General features: G+C 30.3%; 1 protein-coding gene across 2 annotated transcripts in view; it reads right to left on the bottom strand.

Annotated features, from left to right (window-relative positions):
• Traf4 (TNF receptor associated factor 4) overlaps positions 1 to 21006 on the bottom strand; it is a 113912-nt gene that overhangs the window by 11423 nt on the left and 81483 nt on the right. The window contains exon 1 of one of the 2 annotated variants that reach the window (XM_075297410.1): positions 7459 to 8116. The exons of the other annotated variant lie outside the window; for it this stretch is intronic. Within the exon in view, the coding sequence (XP_075153525.1) occupies positions 7459 to 7719 (261 nt within the window). The 5' untranslated portion in view covers positions 7720 to 8116. Of the gene's footprint in view, positions 1 to 7458; positions 8117 to 21006 lie in introns of those variants that run through there. 2 annotated transcript variants of the gene reach the window in all.

The following is a 21006-nucleotide window of genomic DNA, read 5'->3' as shown; positions in this document are numbered from 1 at the left end:
GTTTTATTTTGATTTTCCCGGGGTTCTTGGTATGTTTGTATGTGTGTTATTTAGGAAAACCATTAACAATGCCACCATTCATTATGAAATAGTATGGAAAATTCATTATGTATGCATATGGTGTGCTCTTATAGAATACCATTTTGTTTCTAAACCATTGAGAATAAACAAAGTCAAGAATTGGAGTCATTTGTGAATAGAGTTATCGCACTGATAAAAAGGTTTTACATAGGGAAGGCCTTCTTTTTGCTTGCCTAACATATTTTTTTAGGTTTCATGTAGATCTCACAAAGTCGTCATTCATATTATGTTTATATTACCGTTATATTCTCTCAAATTTCTCAACTCAACACTTGGCAACGAATGGAACATTGGCAACTCTCGATTTATTTACTATGTTGGCATTACCGCTATGTTATCCTGTTGTATATCTTCTCTCTAATCAAACACTTGGCAATGCTAGAGAGTTATATTCTAATGATACGTTGGTAACACTCTCGATTGAACCATTGAACTCAATGTAACTGAACAGATTTAGAGAGAGTGTTAAAAAAAAAAAACTATATATAAACAACTGTATTATTGGTTAGTAATTTAATTTAAATTCAGAAAAAAAAAACAAAAATAACAAACTGAAATTTTCTATCACTAAAAATAAATTAATGTTTAACATTGGATTTTCCTTTTTATTATTACCGAAAAAAAAACTCCAACGACTATTTTCTTTCCATGTATTAAAATTCTACTTAATAATAATTCCAGGTTTTTTGGGCGACGACAAAGGGCCGGTCATCGACCCAGCTATCTATACAAGTGAAGCAATAGTAAGTTTTGTTCCCCTAATCCTCTGATATATACGCTATTATCATTACCTATATTCCCCATCTGTATATCATTTTGTCTGACTCTAGTTTTTCAATATCTAATTTGTCTAATTATTTTTCCAGTAGATTTGGTATGGGAGTAGGTTGGTTTTTCTAGCCAATTTCAAGCTAATATCATTTCCGACTTTCATTAAAAAGAATAAGAAGACAAAAAATCACAAATAACATAACCATCATTAAAAAGGCACATATAATAAACGGTTATTGCTTGTTTCTCTCTTTCTCATAGGTATGTGTTTTTGACCTATGAAAAAAAAATCCTGTTTGGCAGCTCATTAATAAAGTTAACAACACTGTTGTTGTAGTCAGCTTATAGTCAGCTGTTTAGGAATTTCGAGCTTAATAGAAATGAAACTAGTTTTAGAAATTCATTATAACAGGGTAAACAACTCGGAAATAGGGCGCCAGACACATGCATTCGACTTATGGAATTCAGAATTAAGGAGGATGTTAGTAATTTGACACTTGTAAACTATTGTAGTTTAGTCCAAAGATTATAGATTACAGAGGATGGGAGATTGGCTACTGAGCACATTAAACCATTTACCACATTAGTTTAATACTCGAACCAAACGCGTATACGACAAGTATTGACATAGTATTAAAATGCAAATAAAAAGAAATTAAGAGCACGAAATCAACTTCCATAAAGGGGAAAATGTAATATTGTTTTGTTGTTGCCTAAAATTTAACATTTTTCATTAAGAAAATTACATTTTTCATTTAAAAAATAAAAACGAAAAACAACTAAAAGATTACAAACATGTATTAAACTAATCTGGTAAATGCAACATTTGGTATGACGCAAGCCAATTTCCTATCTTCCTCAAATCTATAATCTTTGGTATAGTCAACGCAATGGGTTTTAAGCTGAGATCAAAACAACAGGTATGATTGAAGTACAAACCAACAATAACAAAACAAAACTATTTCAATTGCTTTTAAAACAAGTTGACTTGAGTAGAACATGTTTCTAGAGCAGTTTCATAAGATTAATTGTACAATTAATATTATAAATGCTTGAAGTAATTTCCAATTAATTTTCCGTTAATATGTTCATCGCCATCCTATCTGTTCAATATTTTCAAATATGTGAATTAAAATAGAAATTTTTATCCATAATATTGTCTTGGATCAAATTATCAGTTTCAAAAGCCTGGCACAAATATGCCTTTGCGACCAATGACCCACATTACATTGACTTGGTTTCCAAAAAAAAAAACATCATTAATCCAACTCTGCAAGTTTGTCTATAATTACGGTTAGTTAAAATTTTGAGTTTTTGTTTTTTTTTGCGAGACATGCATGTCTAAACTTCATGTTTAGACGTGGTGGTGGTGGAGGAGAGGGGGAAAGATTTGGAATGCCTGATTATTTGCTTTACATTGTGGTATGTGCTGGTAGTATTGCAGATAGTCGCTAACATACTAGTTGTCTATTTGGCTGACTGGCTAGTTGGTTGGCATTAAAGAATGCTTTTTTTGCTTGGAAAACCAGATTTTTTTGTTTGTTTTTCTAAGTTGGATGAAAATGCACCATAACACCACAACAATCACCTCGATTTTGTGGCTGAGAAAATAGCCACTTAAAGAGTCTTCAAACATAAATGAAAAAATTGCATCATCAAACGCAAGAGAGAGAGAGACAATGGTGGAGGTATGCAAGACGCCTATCTAACTTTGGCATTTGATAAAAATAAAAAACGAAAAATTGTTAGGATAGCCAAGACATCAATAATTGCTAATCCAATGTGAAGTATACTTTACATAACAAAATACTTTAAGTCGCAACTAATTTTTTAAGGGAAAATTAAACTTAATTTTCGGCCAATGGTTATGGCCAAAAATTTTCATTTGATAAAAAGAAAAATATTTTGTTAGTTATAATTGTTAGTTTTGTACATATTTGATAATCGACTTCTTTATATTAGTTTATAATTTAAAATTTTAGCGTCTAAATTTTTGAAAATGGTTAATTAAATGAGCGCATTGGCAATACTTTTTATAGTGTTCTAAATGTCAAATAGTGTATTTTTTACAGTGTAACAGAGTTTATTAACCGTTACATAGATTAACACTTAAAATATTGGCAACACTGATATGACTACATACAATTCCAAGTGCATAATTTTGGCAATAAGCGTTGCCAATTTGGCTCTTTCCCCGTTAGATGTGGTTTTAATTAAAGTTAGTTTTTTTTAATAGTTTTTTTTAAGAAAATTTCGTAATTCGAAGGAGGAAATTGGAGTATAAATTTGGAAAAATATTTTTGTCCATTATCAAGTACAATTGATACACCGAAAAAAAGTGAACTGTTTTATAGGAAGAATGAACTACCACGCACGAAAATTGAACTAAATTTTACTTCACATTTTGAGATTTCCACAAAGCGTTGTTAAAACCAGAAAATTTTAGCGCCCTGTTGTACTTTTTAACTGCAGTTTACGAAATTACATCATCTCATAGAAGAAAATTAACTAAAAGCAAAGAAGAAAATCATTGGCGCTAAATCATGACCATTTTAACCATACAGTAGTTCATTCTTACTATTTTTGGGAATCGTACGAAAATTTTCATTTGTTTTAGTTCATATTGAACTTATGTGTACGGTCATTGAACTTTATACTCACGTTTAGTTCATAAAATTTTTGAGACATACTTAAAAAAAGTAAGATTTCTTTAAGCTGTGGAAAATTTCGATAAAAATAATAAAATCTAACTACAAGCAAATAATTTTTTTCCAATAAAAATAATTTAAATTTAGCGTTAGTTTAACTACGGAAATTTTTTTTTCTGTGTACCGATATATTTTTCAAAATTTTCCCATAATCACATTTCTAAATCAAAATATTTGAAATCGACTTGGTTTTTTTTTTAATCTCTTGGGTTTAATTGACTGTGATAAGGGAAAAAATGAGCCTTTGAAAAAACATCTTTATCCCTGCCTACCTCAAGTTGAAACAACACATGTTTCCCATATTCCTGTCTTCTCACACATTCTCATGCTGTGTCAAAGGAGATGATCATGATTTTTGTATCTTTTGACAATAAAGATATTGTTTGGATTTTTGTTTTTTTTGTTCTCTCAACATCCTGTAGAGCTGCTTCTTGTCTTTTGCCGCCTAAACACAACGGAAGTCTGGCTGTTTGTTGCCTTTTTGTATATCCTCTTCATATTTTCCCACAGCGATAGACAAAAATACCAGACGACGAACTCATATCACTTGTGCAACATGTGTCCCCCATATGTACAGGTCTTAAAAAAATTAATTGGGTAAAAAACAAAATTGCATATAACCGGATTGTTCTTGTCGTTTATTTTTTTTAGTATAACTCTATTTGGTTTGCTTATCTAAAGCAAGTTTTTTTTTTCTTAATTCTAGTCCAAAGTTGAAATTCCAATTTTAACTGGTAGTAAAACAACATCGTTTTTCCTCCGCTCTTAATTAAATGCTTATAATTATGACAATTGTAATTGTCTCTGCTCAGAAGGCCATAACAATAATAATTTGATAAAGCTATAGAGATTATATGCAAATTGAGTTTGGAATTAGAAACAAAAGGTTTATAGGTCGGCAATTTATTTTTAAATTGGATGAATGATCGAATGAAGTCATGCATCAAAGGTTACATGGCCAACTCCAGGGGAAATATATAAAAAAATGTTTTGTATATTAAAAAAATATACAAGATATTAAAAAAAAACAAACATAAAAAAATATACAAAACATAATTAAAAGATCGAAGTATACTAATTGGTACACTGAAAAAAATATTGTCGTTAGGTCAAAGATTTTGCTTAGCATAGAAGACGCATTTCTCTAATATAAAGTTTTTTCCTTGTCCAAAAGTCGATAAACTTTTCAATGAAGTCGTATTGTCCTTATAATAAAGTGATTTCACTTAAAAATGGGTATCATAACATGAAAGAAAAAATGTTTGGGCTAAGGTCAACTTGACTTTAATAATTCAGAAAAAATCTTTAAATTTAATGAAATTGTCTTTAAATTTGTTGTCTTTTTGCATCTTGACTACAAATCAAAAACTCGTTCAAAAATAGGACATGATTTTCAACACTTTATTTTAAAGACGTTTTTTACTTGAAACATAGCATAATTTCTACTGGAAGTCGAGTCTGAATTTGGAAAATAAAGTTGTCGTTAACTCGTTTTTAAAGGACTTTGATAGCATATGAAGAAAAAAAGCTGAAAAGGCGAAAAATTAAAATTTGCTTCCTAGAAGCAAGTACAAAAAACCCAAATTTAAAAGAGAATTGTGTCTTAAAAGTATCCTAACTTGTATTCTCCGCTTCTTTGGCTCGGAATCAATACCAACATTTTTAAAGTAATGACAAAATCTTTGGAACCGGGCATGCTTTTTTTTTTCAGTGTAGGGGCATCTGGCCTGTCACTTATAAAAGAAAATCTTATTTAAAAATGGTATTGATAATATTAGGCTTGTTTTCTTTTAGTACTGGATAACCAAGCAGTGAGGCACTAAAAGAACCGTTTATCGAGAACATGTACGAAAATGCGCTACACTGGCATCAGCTGTTTAAATACGAAGATGGAAAATAAATTAAATCCTAAATTTTTAATACATACATAGTTTGAATATTTGCTATTACGAATATTTTTGACACTTTATGTTATGGCTTTAAATTGCATCCTATTGGCCAAATTAAGCACAATATATAAGGCTATTGCGAATTCAACCTGGCAATACTAACGAGATTTGCACTGTTTAGATGTTCTGGATAAAACAACAGTGCAATGATGATCTAGATAGTTCAAATAAATATTGCATCCAATATTAAAAGAAAACAGGAATATTATAATGAGTGATGTGACACAAAGATCCTGATTAAAAAAAAACCAGATATCTTCACTTCTACAAAAGTAATATTTATGTTCTGATAGAAAATGTCAACATAATGGATTGGCGATAGTTTGGCGATAGTTTTATTAAAGCTTAAGAAATCTTTTAATAAAAATGAAATGTTTTCCCCTTTTTCAACTGCTACAATTACTATTTCACGCAATTTCCATAGATAATTATAATATTGGGAAAGGGCTAAATGGTTTAGTATTCCTCCAATGATAAGCATTATCGTAGCTATTATGGTAAATGATACTTGTAAACTTCACAACTATTTTGATTGGTCTTATCTTTATGGCCTCCATCATAGAAATTTTGTCCTAAATATTTTAGACCAATTATTTGCTCAGCTGTTTGGAAAAGCTCAATCATTAATCGAAAATCAAATTAAGTACATAGTCAATATTATTGATAAAAAATATTATTTAGAAAATTCTTTATTCCAAGTTAAATATATAAGTACTTAACAAGGTAAAGTATTTCGCAATCGGTGGTATCGAATATATAATGAGAAAATTTTTGAATCTATATTTTTAGATTTGGAGTGCTATTTTAAATCGAAGTTGTATTTATCTCGCCAAATATGTTTTTGTTTGGATATATACAGTCAGCGTCAATATGAAGTGTACATAATCTTTTATTTAAGCCTTTATATTTAAGATTTTATTAAACAGTTTTTGGTTAACCCGAAAAGTATTTGAATCTATATTTAACTTTAAGAATCAGAAATAAAAAAAAAATACACAATAAAACCTTTGTATAGAACAAACACTTTGTATACATTATTGTGAAGTTCACTGTATATTACCAAACAATAAATATATTTATTTTATTCTATACAGAAATATTGACAATTTTTTTTGATATATAAAATTTGAGATCCTCAAAACTTTTGTTATAAGAAAATTTTGCCTTATTTAAAAAAAACCTTATAGCTTATTCACATTAGGCTCGAAATCTATTAATAGTCGATTTGGAATCCCTTTTTATACCCTAAAAGGCAGTTGAAATCTAGTTAAAGTGGATTATGGAAGTGAAATTTAAATGAGGTAACATAGGTTATAATTCCCATAAAAGTAAAGTTTACCCAAGATTTTTAATATCGACCATAATTTTTAGATTATTTACAACATATCCCCCAAATTTCAATGGACAATGTAGAGAAACCCATAAGCAGTTAAGCTTCAGTGATTTTTTCAATTAAAGTAAAAGTTGGATGCATTCAACATAACGCCCCTTACTATACTTTTTTTGTTTTTCAAAAACACAAACACGATTTAATTGAAATCTATAGAGCGTAAAAGCCAAATGCTTGGAAAGACAACAGCTATTTTTTAATTACTTGTATTCTTTATCGTTATGGTCTACCAACCAAGATTTAAGAGAAGAGTTAAATATAGCAAAAAAATACTAAACATTACACCGACAACGTATGAATGGCATAAACTTTAGCTCTGATTCACAAGATTATCATATATTCCACCATATGGTAATTGGTGTTATAACAAAAAGTTCCCCTGGGGAAATGATGGAGTATAGAGTTAATGGGGGAGCCTAATTAAAAAATAAAGTAATCTAATTAAATTACCAAACATAAAGGTAGAAAGAAATAAAAAGAAAAAAAGTACACGCCTAACCCTATTACAATAAGAATTAAAGAGAATTAGGGAGTGCTCTAGCTGCCATAGCCAACTTACAATTTGTTCCAATTCCGTAATGGGCATATTGTTATTATTGTTATTGTGGCCTGATGAATGTGTTGAAGCAGCTGAGGCCGATGATGAGGACGACGATGTTGATCTCGAGGTAGCACAATTTGAATTTTTATTCCTGGGCGGTGTCGGTGGTGGCACCGGACTAGTTGTATTCAAAGTAGAGCAATCCTTGGAATTTCGATTGGGCGAAAGACGTGAAGGAAAACTTAACGTCTTCGTCCACTGGGCCAAACTGCGCACCATTTTCAATTCCGTTTTTGCAACAAAGTTTCAATTTCTCGCAAAAAAAAAATTAATCCAAAAATATGAGTAGGGGTTTTTATAGATGTTTTTGCTGTTTTTTTTTATTAATCCAATTTTTCGATTTTGTTTGAAAAAAAAAATATTCTGAATTTCACTGCACTTTAATAATTCCTTATATTTATTTGTGTTATTATGTTCACTTGGTTTTTTGTCATTGCACAAATTTTCATAATAAAATAATTTTTTGTTTAATTGGAATTATTTTAGTTTTTCGCACTTTTCCAAAATATTTTTCAATTTTCTATTTAGTTAAGTTTAATCATGAAATTCTTTATTTTTTTATTTCCGTTAAAACTCTAGACGCGTTCCGTTCATACCGCTTGTTCATAAGCAATTGAATTTGATGAAATTGTGAAACTCCATACTTCTTTGCTTTGAGTAGGTCTTGTGTGATTTTTCTGTAAGCCCCAGAGAATTTGATGGTGGTGTGGTGTATGTTGAATTATTAGTGAGAGAGCAGAACAAATCGCCAAAAGAGAGAAGGAGAGTGTTAGCTTGTATACGAGGTGCGCAAATGGCTACGCTTGGTTATTGTTGTTGCTGTCGCATGGTATTGTTGTTGCTGTCGCAAAAAGATACTCGATAACCTACCACCATCAGTGTAGTGCACATTTCATTCTCTCAACATGAATGAAACCCACCACCAATCAACATATTTTGCCAATGCATTTTGAACAGCAGCGCTTGAACAACATATGTTATCATTTCCGTTCCAGATTATGTGAAAGAAAGAGACAAATTTACAAAGAATGCATTTTGATAAGAGATGGAAGATATTTGTTTTGGTTTTTTCCATTGAAGCGGAGAGAGAGAGTGTAAGGTCTTAATTCAATGATGCTAATATGTGGTATCATATAAATAATCTTCTTTTGAAGATTTTTAGGGATTTTTAATCTTATTAGAGAAATTTTGTTGCTCATGAGCAGTGCTGCCGCTAGTGAAAAATTGAGTGAGGTAGATTTTGGAAAAAAGTGGAGTAGATTGAATAAAATTGAAGTAGCATACATTTTTGAAAACAAAACAATAGAATTCATTTTATTATACCCTCCACCATAGGATGGGGGTATATTAACTTTTTCATTCCGTTTGTAACACATCGAAATATTGCTCTAAGACCCTGTAAAGTATATATATTCTGGGTCGTGGTGCAATTCTGAGTCGATCTGATGTCCGCCCGTCCGTCTATTGAAATCACGCTAACTTCCGAACGAAAGAAGCTATCGACTTAAAACTTGGCACAAGTAGTTGTTAATGATGTAGGTCGGATGGTATTACAAATGGGCCATATCGGTCCACTTTTACGTATAGCCCCCATATAAACGGACCCCCAAATTTGGCTTGCGGGGACTCTAAGAGAAGCAAATTTCATCCGATCCAGCTGAAATTTGGTACATGGTTTCAGCATTAGACCTCTAACAACCATGCAAAAATTGGTCCACATCGGTCCATAATTATATATAGCCCCCATATAAACTGATCCCCCCAATTTGGCTTGCGGAACCTCTAAGAGAACCAAATTTCATCCCATCCGGCTGAAATTTGGTACATGGTGTAAGTATATGGTCTCTAACAACTATGCAAAAATTGGTCCACATCGGTTAATAATTCATTGATTAAAACCGCTATGTTCATCGTAATTAAAGGAATAGGAAAAACAATTAGGTAACATGGGGAAAAATTTAAAAATTTGAAGCAGAACAAAAAGTGAAGCAGATTTTTAGAAGAAGGAGTGACGAAGTAAATTTTGTGAAAATGAAGCAAAATTCTTCGATTGAAGTAGTAGCGGCAGCACTGCTCTTGAGTAATGCATAGGTTGCACAATCAAAATTCCCTAAGGCGCTATTGTCGATTGTTGACATTTTTCTCCCACAAAAAAGTGTTTTATTGACCCGCAAACAAAATTTCCGCTAGATATCCCAAATATTGTCTTCGTTCGCTGATTTCGGTTTCTCTATATATAAACGACGAAATGAAACGAAAACCAGTGCGAACGGAAACGTAAGGTTACCATTAAAATTTGGTTCCTGTAACTAGTTTCGTTCACATTTTGTCAAACAGAAATGCCAAATCCACTCATTTTGCCTAAGCCTTTCGTTTCGGCATTTTGTCGAACAGAAATCTCAAATCCACTCAATTTTAGATCTATTAAGTATGGTTTATATTGATCCATGTTTTCTTTATAATCGTCATATAGGTCGTTTAAAGGAAATTCTAAAACGAACAATCAAATAAATAAAATAATAAATATGAAACATTCATTAACCCTGAAAACTCTGCTTATATTTTGTACACTAACGTCATCCTTCTTCACTTTGACCACGGCCTATTTCAAGCCCTATAAATTGCATCGTGAGCAAAAGTGATAACCAAAATTTACGTTATTTTGTTACTTAGTTCTTTTTTAATTAATAATTAAATTTAGTTTAATTCAATTTTATTAACAAAAGCACAACAACAGAACATAAGAATAAATTAAAAAGCAAACATTGCTCTCTTATTTAATGAAAACTTATTCCAACTCAATATTATGAAAAAAGAAAAACCAAGAAATTATGACAAAAATAAAAACAAAAATCCTTTTGTACTTCATCGTTTTAAATAACTTCTTAAAAATATCAAGTCATCCAAATTTTTATCAGATAAACGCGATCTTATCATATTGTTCGGGATTAATCCCGTTCCGAAAATCCCGGGATTTCGGGACGGGATTTATTACGAGTAACAGCCCCAAGCAGCCCTATATTTCAAGCTCACTTAGACTATTCAGTCCATTGTGTCCAAGAGAATTAAACTCTAATGATTGTGTAAAAATACAGAAAAAGTAATTCATATTTCTATATGTGGACTATACACTAGTAGAAAAAATTGCATTCCACAATCGTGAACGGATGTTGTCAAAATGAAACGGAAACGGTCACAAAAAATCAAAACGGAATGTTCACGGGCTTTCACGATTTCATGAACGGCATTCGTTTTTCTTGGGCCATGAAAAGTCTTAAGATAATCGATAGACGTTGTTATGGCAACTCCGCCGTTGGTGCAATGTGCTAAGACGACTGTTAACGCGTATGGTGCAGGCAACATAGGTTCGAGTTATGGTAGCGGAATTTTTTTTTAATTTTGTTTATAAATTCGTAACCATAACGTTTTCAGATCATGAACGCTGGTTGTTGTTTTGACAACGTATGGTGTCATTTTTACGTTGTCAGATTGACCTCGCCTGTTCTCAGTTTGACAACACATGTATGTTGTTTCACTTTCATGAACGGATCGTTCCGAAATGACCACGTCGTTCATGATTTTTTCTATGGGTGTATTGTTAAAAAAAAATAGGCAATTAAGAAAGTTTGCCAAATAAAAGGTGATGCCAGGTGAATTTTATACAAACTCATCTTAAAAAAGATGGACTTTTGCATTTGGCATATACTTTTCTCTAATAATCAATTATCATAAAAATATATACTTTCCCACTCAAGTTTTAATAAAATTGTCATCAAAGTGCATATATTTGAGCATTTTCTCCACCTTTGCTAAGAAAATAATCGTTCTACATATTATTAAAATATTTATTCGAGCTTATTTTGGATAAGAAGATAAAGGGAATTGATACTATTAAGTTATTGAAAGAAAATATCAGACACTAATCTACATAAGCATGACTGTACGCATTTTTCATCGCTGGCTAATTCGAATTTCCATAGCCTATAGTATATATCTGATGGGGGTGAGATGATTAATTATGGGTCCTATATGCTAATTTCTTATGGATATTATTAAATAAAATTACACCATTGATATCAGGCTGACATAAAAATTATTATTCTTTTGGAATTTTAATTTAGATTTTCAACAGTGAAACATTAACTAAGTTCAGGTCTTTACCTATTTTATATTCTACGTGTAGGATTTGTGTAAATAACGTTTTAAAAAAACGCCAATTGGCTACACTGTAACTGCCAGTTATTCAATTTTAACGAAGTGAGAGCGAGAGAAATGTGAGTCATGAGAGAGAGTTAAAATTTGAATTTTAAACATTTAACAGTTCTTTTTGGTTTATGTCTGGTTTTAGGTTTGTCCGTCCGTCCATCCTTACATGGCTCTTTCCCTATTTTACTATACGTGTAGAATAAAGGTCCAACATTAAATTTTGAGAAAAAAGAACAGCTGTTATTTAGCCTTTTATGCAACCACAATATGCGTACGACATGCACACATTTTGGAAGGAATCTAACATAACATTTAACTGACTAGGGATAGTTCATCATCCTTAATTATCTTAACAAAGATAGAAAGTAAATAAAAGAAATTTTATTTTGTTTTGATCTCGTACCTTTCTGGGCTAATGATTGAATTTGGAATTAGTTTTGGAGTTTTTGTGATGTATCGAAGCGTAGAAAAATAATATCCATCATTTATCATGCCATATGCTTTTTAGTTTATTACTTTGGGTCATTTATGGTTTTGTTTGGTTGTTTGGCTGTCTGTCCACCATCACAGGCAACAATTAAAAGCTTGACATTAAACCACATTCCAAACAGCCTACTTTTTCTGCAAAGCCAAAGAAACAAGAAACCAATTCCAACATCCTACAACATATTTGGAGTTTTATTTAAAGCATCCCATGTAATGTACATTATTGGGCCCCAGCAACCAAGAGAGCTGAGCCAGTGCCAGTAACATCTTTGTTGTTTTGCCACTTTTGGTGGTTAACAAAAAAGCATCTGCCTTTTTGGCTTAAACGAAACTAAAATCCGGCTTAAAACGGCCTTGTGAAGGTTGACTGCACAGCGACACTCACTCACTCGCAATCACAAACTCCTCTCTCCACCACCATTAGTACTGGCTAAATACCATGGCGGCGCATTGTATATTTTGTTTTGGCCGAAAGAGAGTCAAGGCACGCGTGGTGAAAAAAGTTGACTAAACACCAACACACACACACACACAGAGAGTATACAATCAACATCTCTGTATGGGATTTGCTAAGAAAAAGTAGTTTTGTTGGTAGCGAGCGAAAGCAAAGCAAGCAACAACAATAACACCACTAACAACCATCTTAACATGTTTATGACTATCGTTCACATTCGAGTTGTCTGTCCGTCCGTCCATCCCACAATGATTGTCGTCATTCCGTTCTTAACTGATCTGTAAAATGAGAAATGAAAAAAAAAAAACGAAAAACAACTGAACGGCAAGCGTATGTCAGCCAACATATGACCAGCTGATTTTTTGTGTTGACATGTTTAGCACCACACCACAGAGTGTGCAAGAGAACGAACGAGAGAGGTATGGTGAGGTGAAGGTTGGCAATGTTTGATCGAGAAATTTCATATGCCGTTGAATTGGCCGTGAGTTATGCTATTATTGGTTAAAATGACCATCTTAAAACCTCAAATTAAGCTCTTTTTCTACGTTGTGGCATGATAAGAAAATGTTCTGTCATTGTCACTAATTACGTTTAATGTATTCTGGAAGTTGTTTGTTGTCATTGCCCGTACAGATCGAAGAGATGATTTAATGCTTGTATAACTTCTTTGGAAGGGGGTCTTATTGGGCGGCAAATGAACACATGAGTTTCACCATCTAATTGAATTCAAATCGATTTTATACTGGTCCAAGTAGAAAAGTAGATATTTGACATAATCGCTGTAATGTTATAATTAAAATATCCGTCTGGTACTTACGTTAGGTATAGTGGCAGCCCGATGTATCAGGCTCACATAGACTATTCAGTCCATTGTGATACTACAGTGGTGAACTTATCTCTTATCACTGACCGATTCTATGTTAAGCTCAATGATAAGGGACCTCCTTTTTATAGCCGAGTCCGAACGGCGTTCCACAAAAAAAAAACTGAAAAACTTTTTGGTTGTTGGTTGAAGCTGGGTTCGAACCCAAGACCTTGTGTATGCAAGGCGGGCATGCTAACCATTGCACCACGGTGGCTCTCACCTGGTACATGGAGGATCATATCATATCATTTTAAGCAATCTTTACATTCCTCAGCGATTAGGCTAGGGAACCCTCACTCCAACCAACTCCAATCTAAATCCAACTTTCGAAGATCATTCATCTACATATGTTCTCCGAGTTCATCCACCGACAGCATAACAACGATGCCTGCCATGTCATACCTAAGGAAGAACATTTTTCTTACTTAATATCGAGTATTTAAAGCCGCCTCAATTACTAACAAGCAAGAATTAAATGCAGCCTGTGTCTCTTTTGAAACGTCTGATATTCACATGCTCTGCCAAGACTATTCAACTTATTTATCACCACATTACTCTAGAGGCATCCCTCATGCCACGCGTGTGAAAAACAACACCTTTCACAACAGCAAATTTGCCTTAAATTGGATTATTAGTATAGTGGCATTCCGTTATTTCTCTAGGGTCACTTATGGTACAGTAAAATTAGGCCAATATTTGACAGAACTCAAAAAAGACTTCGTGGACATAGTAAAACCACAGAACATTTTTAGCTCATATATTTAATATATAACATCACGATAGTAATGATTTCCAAAAACAATCTCCAAGTATTTCAAAAATGCTCTTGGGAAAAAAAGTTTCACTCTCATTTTGGTAAAATATTTACCCAGTGCGACTATCCAGTCCATTGTGAACTACTCTCTTTTCAATGAGTGCTGCCCAATTCTCTGTTAAAAGCAGGTCCCTTGCTTTTTTTAGTTGACTCTGAACGGCGTTTCACATTAAGGGGAAACCATTTACAGATATCCACCGCTGAAAAACTTTTTGGTCTTCGGTCGAAACTGGTGTTGAAACCCACGATCTTATGTATATGCAGTCGGGCAACCATTGCACCACGGTGGCTCCCAAGGTGTCTTTAATTCAATATGGAATTGGCTTCAGCTGTCATTCTCAAAGCTGTCTTGCTTTTGATATAGATCTCGGTGTTTCGGAGTCCACCCAGTTCCGTCCTATCTCCCGTCTTCGTTACATCTTTCCATCTGCTATGGGAACCTACGTCTCCCAGTGTCTCTTTGGTGTCAGAAATTGTGCCCAGTTCCGTGTTATTACCCGTCTTCGTTCCATCCTTCCATCTGTTATGGGATTCTATTTCCCCCGGAGTGTCTCTTTGGTGTCAGAAATTTCCACTCGACTATCATGGTAACCTCAGGTATACGATCATGTTTCATGTACCCAATATTTTCATCGTCGGTCAGGCAAGTCCTGTTTCGTTTCCAAAGCTTGAATCGTCGTGGTCCTCTTGACCTCTGTTAGGCCAAGGTGGCATTGCTGTGTCATTTCACACATTCCGTTATGGCCCGCACTTCTGCCTTCTGGATTGTGCTTTGATCTGAAAAGCGGAATGGGATCTCGGTTTCTGAGTACATCACGTATACGCCCAAATCCGTCTTCTTATCAGTATAACTGTCGTGTTTTACTACGAAACCTGTTCTGGGATTCTACGCCACGAATTGTATTTTTGGCGTCAGAAATTTCCACTCGCCTCTCATGATCACATCAGGTATACGATCATGGATTGAGGGTTCTGTTATGTTTCGTGTATCCACGCATTCTTCCGATATCTTCATTCTCATCGTTGCCAAACCGGTTTTACTGTGAGTCTCGGAATAGGATCTTGGTGTCTGAATTTATCACGTTCCGTCCTATCACACCTCTTCGTTCCATATTCCCATCTGTTCTTGGATTCCATGCCGACCGGATTGTGTTTATGGCGTTAGAGTTATCCATTCGTGGTCACCTAAGGTATACGATCATGGATCGAGAATTTTGTCATGTTTCATGTTTCCGTTTATTCTTCCAATATCTTCATTCTCATCGTCGCCGAAGCGGTCTCGCTTTTGATGTAGGTCTCGGAATAGAATCTCAGTGTCTGCGGCCACCACATGTGTACCCAATTCCGTCCTATCGCCCATTTCCCTTCCATCTTTCCGTCTGTTCTGGGATTTCACCCCCTTCCAGAGTGTATGGCGTTAGAATTTTCCACTCGGCTATTATGGTCACCTCATGGTCTTGCTTTGAGTATTCTGTCATGTTTCTTGTTTCCGCCCATTATCCCTATATCTTCTTCTCATCCACGCCAAATCGGTCTCGCTTTTGAATTTTGAATCTGAGTCCACCACGTATGTGCCCGTCCTCTCATCCATCTTCCTTCCATCTTTCCAACTGTTCTGGGATCCTACCTCAACCGAATTGTTGTTTTTTTTTGGTCGGGTCCTCTCACTCATTGTCGTTCCTTCTTTTCATCGGTTCTGGGATTCCATGCACCAGGATTGTTTTTGGTGTCAGAATTTTCAAATCGGCTATCATGGTCCCATCAGGTATACGATCATAGATTTAAGATTCTGTCATGTTTCGTGTTTCCGTCCATTCTCCCAATATTCTCATCGCCGCAGCCACACTTTTGATGTGGGGGTCTATAGGTCTAAAATCCAGTATAGAAAATTTTGTCCAAATTTTATTTCTATAGAAAGTTTTGTCAAAATTTTTTTTTGTATAGAAAATTGTTGAATTTTTTTTTCTATAGACGATTTTGTCCAAATTTTATTTCTATAGAAAATTTTGTCAAAATTTTATTTCAATAGAAAATTTTGTCCAAATTTTATTTCTATAGAAAGTTTTGTCAAAATATTATTTCTATAGAAAATTTTGTCAAAATATTATTTCTATAGAAAATTTTGTTAAAATTTAGTAATTTTGTCAATTTTTTATTTCTAAAGAAAATTTCGTCAAAATTTTATTTCTATAGAAAATTTTATTTTTATAGAAAATTTTGCCAAATTTTATTTCTATAGAAAATTTTGCCAAATTTTATTTCTATAGAAAATTTTGTCAAAATTTTATTTCTATAGAAAATTTTGTCAAAATTTTATTTCTATGGAAAATTTTGTCAAAATTTTATTTCTATAGAAAATTTTGTCTAAATTTTATTTCTATAGAAAATTTTGTTAACATTTTATTTTCCATAGAAAATTTTGTCAACATTTTATTTCCCATAGAAAATTTTGTCAATATTTTATTTTTCATGGAAAATTTTGTCAAAATTTTATTTCTATAGAAAATTTTTTTCTACAGAAAATTTTGCAAAATTTTGTTTTTATAGAAAATGTTGTCCAAATTTTCTATAGAGAATTGTTGAAAAAAGTTGTTGGCTTTTTTTTCTATAGACGATTTTATCAAAATTTTATTTCTATAGAAAATTTTGTCAAAATTTTATTTCTGTAGAAATTTTTTGTAAAAATTTAATTCCTATAGAAAATTTTGTCTACATGTTATTTCTATAGAAAATTTTGTCAAAATTTTATTTATATAGAAAAGTTTGTCAAAATTTTATTTCTATAGAAAATTTTGTCAAAATTTTATTTCTATAAAAAATTTTGTCAAAATTTTATTTCTATAGAAAATTTTGTCAAAAGTTTATTTCAATAGAAAATTTTGTCAAAATTTTATTTCTATAGAAAATTTTGTCAAAATTTTATTTCTATAGAAAATTTTGTCAAAATTTTATTTCTATAGAAAATTTTGCCAAAATTTTATTTCTATAGAAAATTTTGTCAAAATTTTATTTCTATAGAAAATTTTGCCCAAATTTTATTTCTAAAGAAAATTTTGTCAAAATTTTATTTCTATAGAAAATTTTGTCAAAATTTTATTTCTATAGAAAATTTTGTCAAAATTTTATTTCTATAGAAAATTTTGTCAAAATTTTATTTCTATAGAAAATTTTGTCAACATTTTATTTCTATAGAAAATTTTGTCAACATTTTATTTCTATAGAAAATTTTGTCAAAATTTTATTTCTATGAAAATTTTGTCAAAATTTTATTTCAATAGAAATTTTTGTCAAAATTTTATTTCTATACAAATTTTTATCAAAATTTTATTTCTATACAAATTTTTGTCAAAATTTTATTTCTTTAGAAAATTTTGTTAAAATTTTATTTCTATAGAAAATTTTACAAAATTTTATTTCTATAGACGATTTTGTCAAAATTTTGTTTCTATGGAAAATTTTGTCAAAATTTTATTTCTATACAAATTTTTATCAAAATTTTATTTCTATAGAAAATTTTGTCAAAATTTTATTTCTGTAGACAATTTTGTCAACATTTTGTTTCTATAGAAAATTTTGTCAAAAATTTTATTTCCATAGAAAATTTTGTCAAAATTTTTTTTTTCCATAGAAAATTTTGACAAATTTTATTTTTATAGAAAATTTTGTCCAAATTTTATTTCTACAGTTGAAAAAAGTTGCAATTTTTTTTTTCTAAAAACGATTTTGTCAAAATTTTATTTCTATGGAAAATGTTGTCAAAATTTTATTTCTATTGAAAAGTTTGTCAACATTTTATTTCTATAGAAAATTTTGTTAAAATTTTATTTCTATAGAAAATTTTGCAAAATTCTATTTCTATACACGATTTTGTCAAAATTTTATTTCTATAGAAAAGTTTGTCAACATTTTATTTCTATAGAAAATTTTGTTAAAATTTTACTTCTATAGAAAATTTTGTCAAAAAAAAAAATTTATAGAAAATTTTGTCAAAAAAATTTTTTCTATAGAAAATTTTGCAAAACTTTATTTTTGCAGAAAATGCTGTCCAATTTTTATTTCTATAGAAAATTTTGTCAAAATTTTATTTCTATAGAAAATTTGGTCAAAAATTTTATTTCTATAGAAAATTTTGTCAAAATTTTATTTCTATAGAAAATTTTGTCAAAATTTTATTTCTATAGAAAATTTTGTCAAAATTTTATTTCAATAGAAATTTTTGTCAAAATTTTATTTCTATACAAATTTTTATCAAAATTTTATTTCTATACAAATTTTTGTCAAAATTTTATTTCTTTAGAAAATTTTGTTAAAATTTTATTTCTATAGAAAATTTTACAAAATTTTATTTCTATAGACGATTTTGTCAAAATTTTATTTCTATGGAAAATTTTGTCAAAATTTTATTTCTATACAAATTTTTATCAAAATTTTATATCTATAGAAAATTTTGTCAAAATTTTATTTCTGTAGACAATTTTGTCAACATTTTGTTTCTATCGAAAATTTTGTCAAAAATTTTATTTCCATAGAAAATTTTGTCAAAAAATTTTTTTTTCTATAGAAAATTTTGACAAATTTTATTTTTATAGAAAATTTTGTCCAAATTTTATTTCTACAGTTGAAAAAAGTTGCAAATTTTTTTTCTATAGACGATTTGGTCAAAATTTTATTTCTATGGAAAATGTTGTCAACATTTTATTTCTATGGAAAATTTTGTCAAAATTTTGTTTCTATAGAAAACTTTACCAAAATTTTATTTCTATAGAAAATTTTGTCAACATTTTATTTCTATAGAAAATTTTGTTAAAATTTTATTTCTATAGAAAATTTTGCAAAATTCTATTTCTATACACGGTTTTGTCAAAATTTTATTTCTGTAGAAAAGTTTGTCAACATTTTATTTCTATAGAAAATTTTATTAAAATTTTACTTCTATAGAAAATTTTGTTAAAACTTTATTTCTACAGAAAATTTTGTCAAAACTATATTTTTATAAAAAATTTTGTCAAAATTTTATTTCTGAAGACAATTTTGCCAACGTTTTATTTCTATAGAAAATTTTGGCAAAAATTTTTTTTCTATAGAAAATTTTGTCCAAATTTTATTTCTATAGAAAATTTTGTCAAAATTTTATTTCTATAGAAAATTTTGTCAAAATTTTTATTTCTATCGAAAATTTTGTCAAAAAAAAATTTCTATAGAAAATTTTGCCAAATTTTATTTTTATAGAAAATTTTGTCCAAATTTTATTTCCATAGAAAGTTATGTCAAAATTTTATTTCTATAGAAAATTGTTGAGAAAAGTTGTCAAGTTTTTTTCTATGGACGTTTTTGTCAAAATTTCGTTTCTATAGAAAAATTTGTCAAAATTTTATTTCTCTAGAAAATTTTGTCACAATTTTATTTCTCTAGAAAATTTTGCCAAATTTTATTTCTATAGAAAATTTTGTCACAATTTTATTTCTCTAGAAAATTTTGCCAAATTTTATTTCTATAGAAAATTTTGTCAAAATTTTATTTCTATAGAAAATTTTATCAATATTTTATTTCTATAGAAAATTTGACAAAATTGTATTTCTAGGGAAAATTTTACCAATATTTTATTTCTATAGAAAATTTTATCAAAATTTTATTTCTATAGAAAATTTGACAAAATTTTATTTCTAGGGAAAATTTTGGCAAAATTTTATTTCTGTAGAAAATGTTGTCAAAATTTTATTTCTATAGAAAACTTTATCAACATTTTATTTCTATGGAAATTTTTCTCAAAATTGTATTTCTGTAGAAAAAATCATTTTTTCCTATATTAAATATAGTCAAAATTTTATTTCTCTAGAAAAATTTGTCAAAATTGTATTTCTCTAGAAAATTTTGTCTAGAAAATTTTGCCAAATTTTATTTCTATAGAAAATTTTGTCAAAATTTTATTTCAATAGAAAATTTTGTCAAAATTTTATTTCTATAGAAAATTTTGTTAAATTTTTTATTCTATTAAAAATTATGTTAAAATGTTATTTTTTTTTTACTATTTTTATTGTTTGAATGAATTCATTTTACACAATAATTTAATAATTATATTTTAAGAGTTCAGTTACATAACACAACTTTTCAACTTAAACATAAAAAATGTTATTTATTGTATTTATGGTGATATAACCTTCACCATAATTTTAATTCATAGAAGTCTATGGAATGCTGGCCAAAGCGGTGAGAGTTTTTCTTCTCATATAGAGGCTAATATTATGACATCTCATTTCCACGTGGGCAGTCGGAAATCCTTTGTCCTTTTGTACCACATGCGTTTTTCTAATTTTAATATGTACCACAAATGTCCATAGAATTTTTCTTTATTTCTTTGGGAATATTGGGCATGTCCTGCTGCTCTGACCTATAATAAAGAATAGTTGAAATAGCGAACATCCTTGTATGGCTTGTTATAAGAAATTGGTTATTCTCGTAGGTATTTACCTAAATATGCAATTCTTTGTGGTATTGAAGTCTTGATTTCCCCTCAAACCAATCAGAAGCATTGCAAACTAAAAAATTATCTATGGTAATTGTTTGGTTATGGAAGCCAATTTCATTGGTCCATCCCGTAAATGCAGCTGTCTGCATTGATGTAAGACAAACAATGAGGAATTCTTGTAATTTTCATCTTTCATTTTAACCAAAGCAGAAGAC

The sequence above is a fragment of the Haematobia irritans genome, chromosome 2 (genome assembly GCF_050003625.1).
Source record: "Haematobia irritans isolate KBUSLIRL chromosome 2, ASM5000362v1, whole genome shotgun sequence".
Classification (NCBI taxonomy): domain Eukaryota; kingdom Metazoa; phylum Arthropoda; class Insecta; order Diptera; family Muscidae; genus Haematobia; species Haematobia irritans.
Note: the sequence above shows the minus strand (reverse complement) of the source record. Positions and strands in the feature narration are given on the sequence as shown.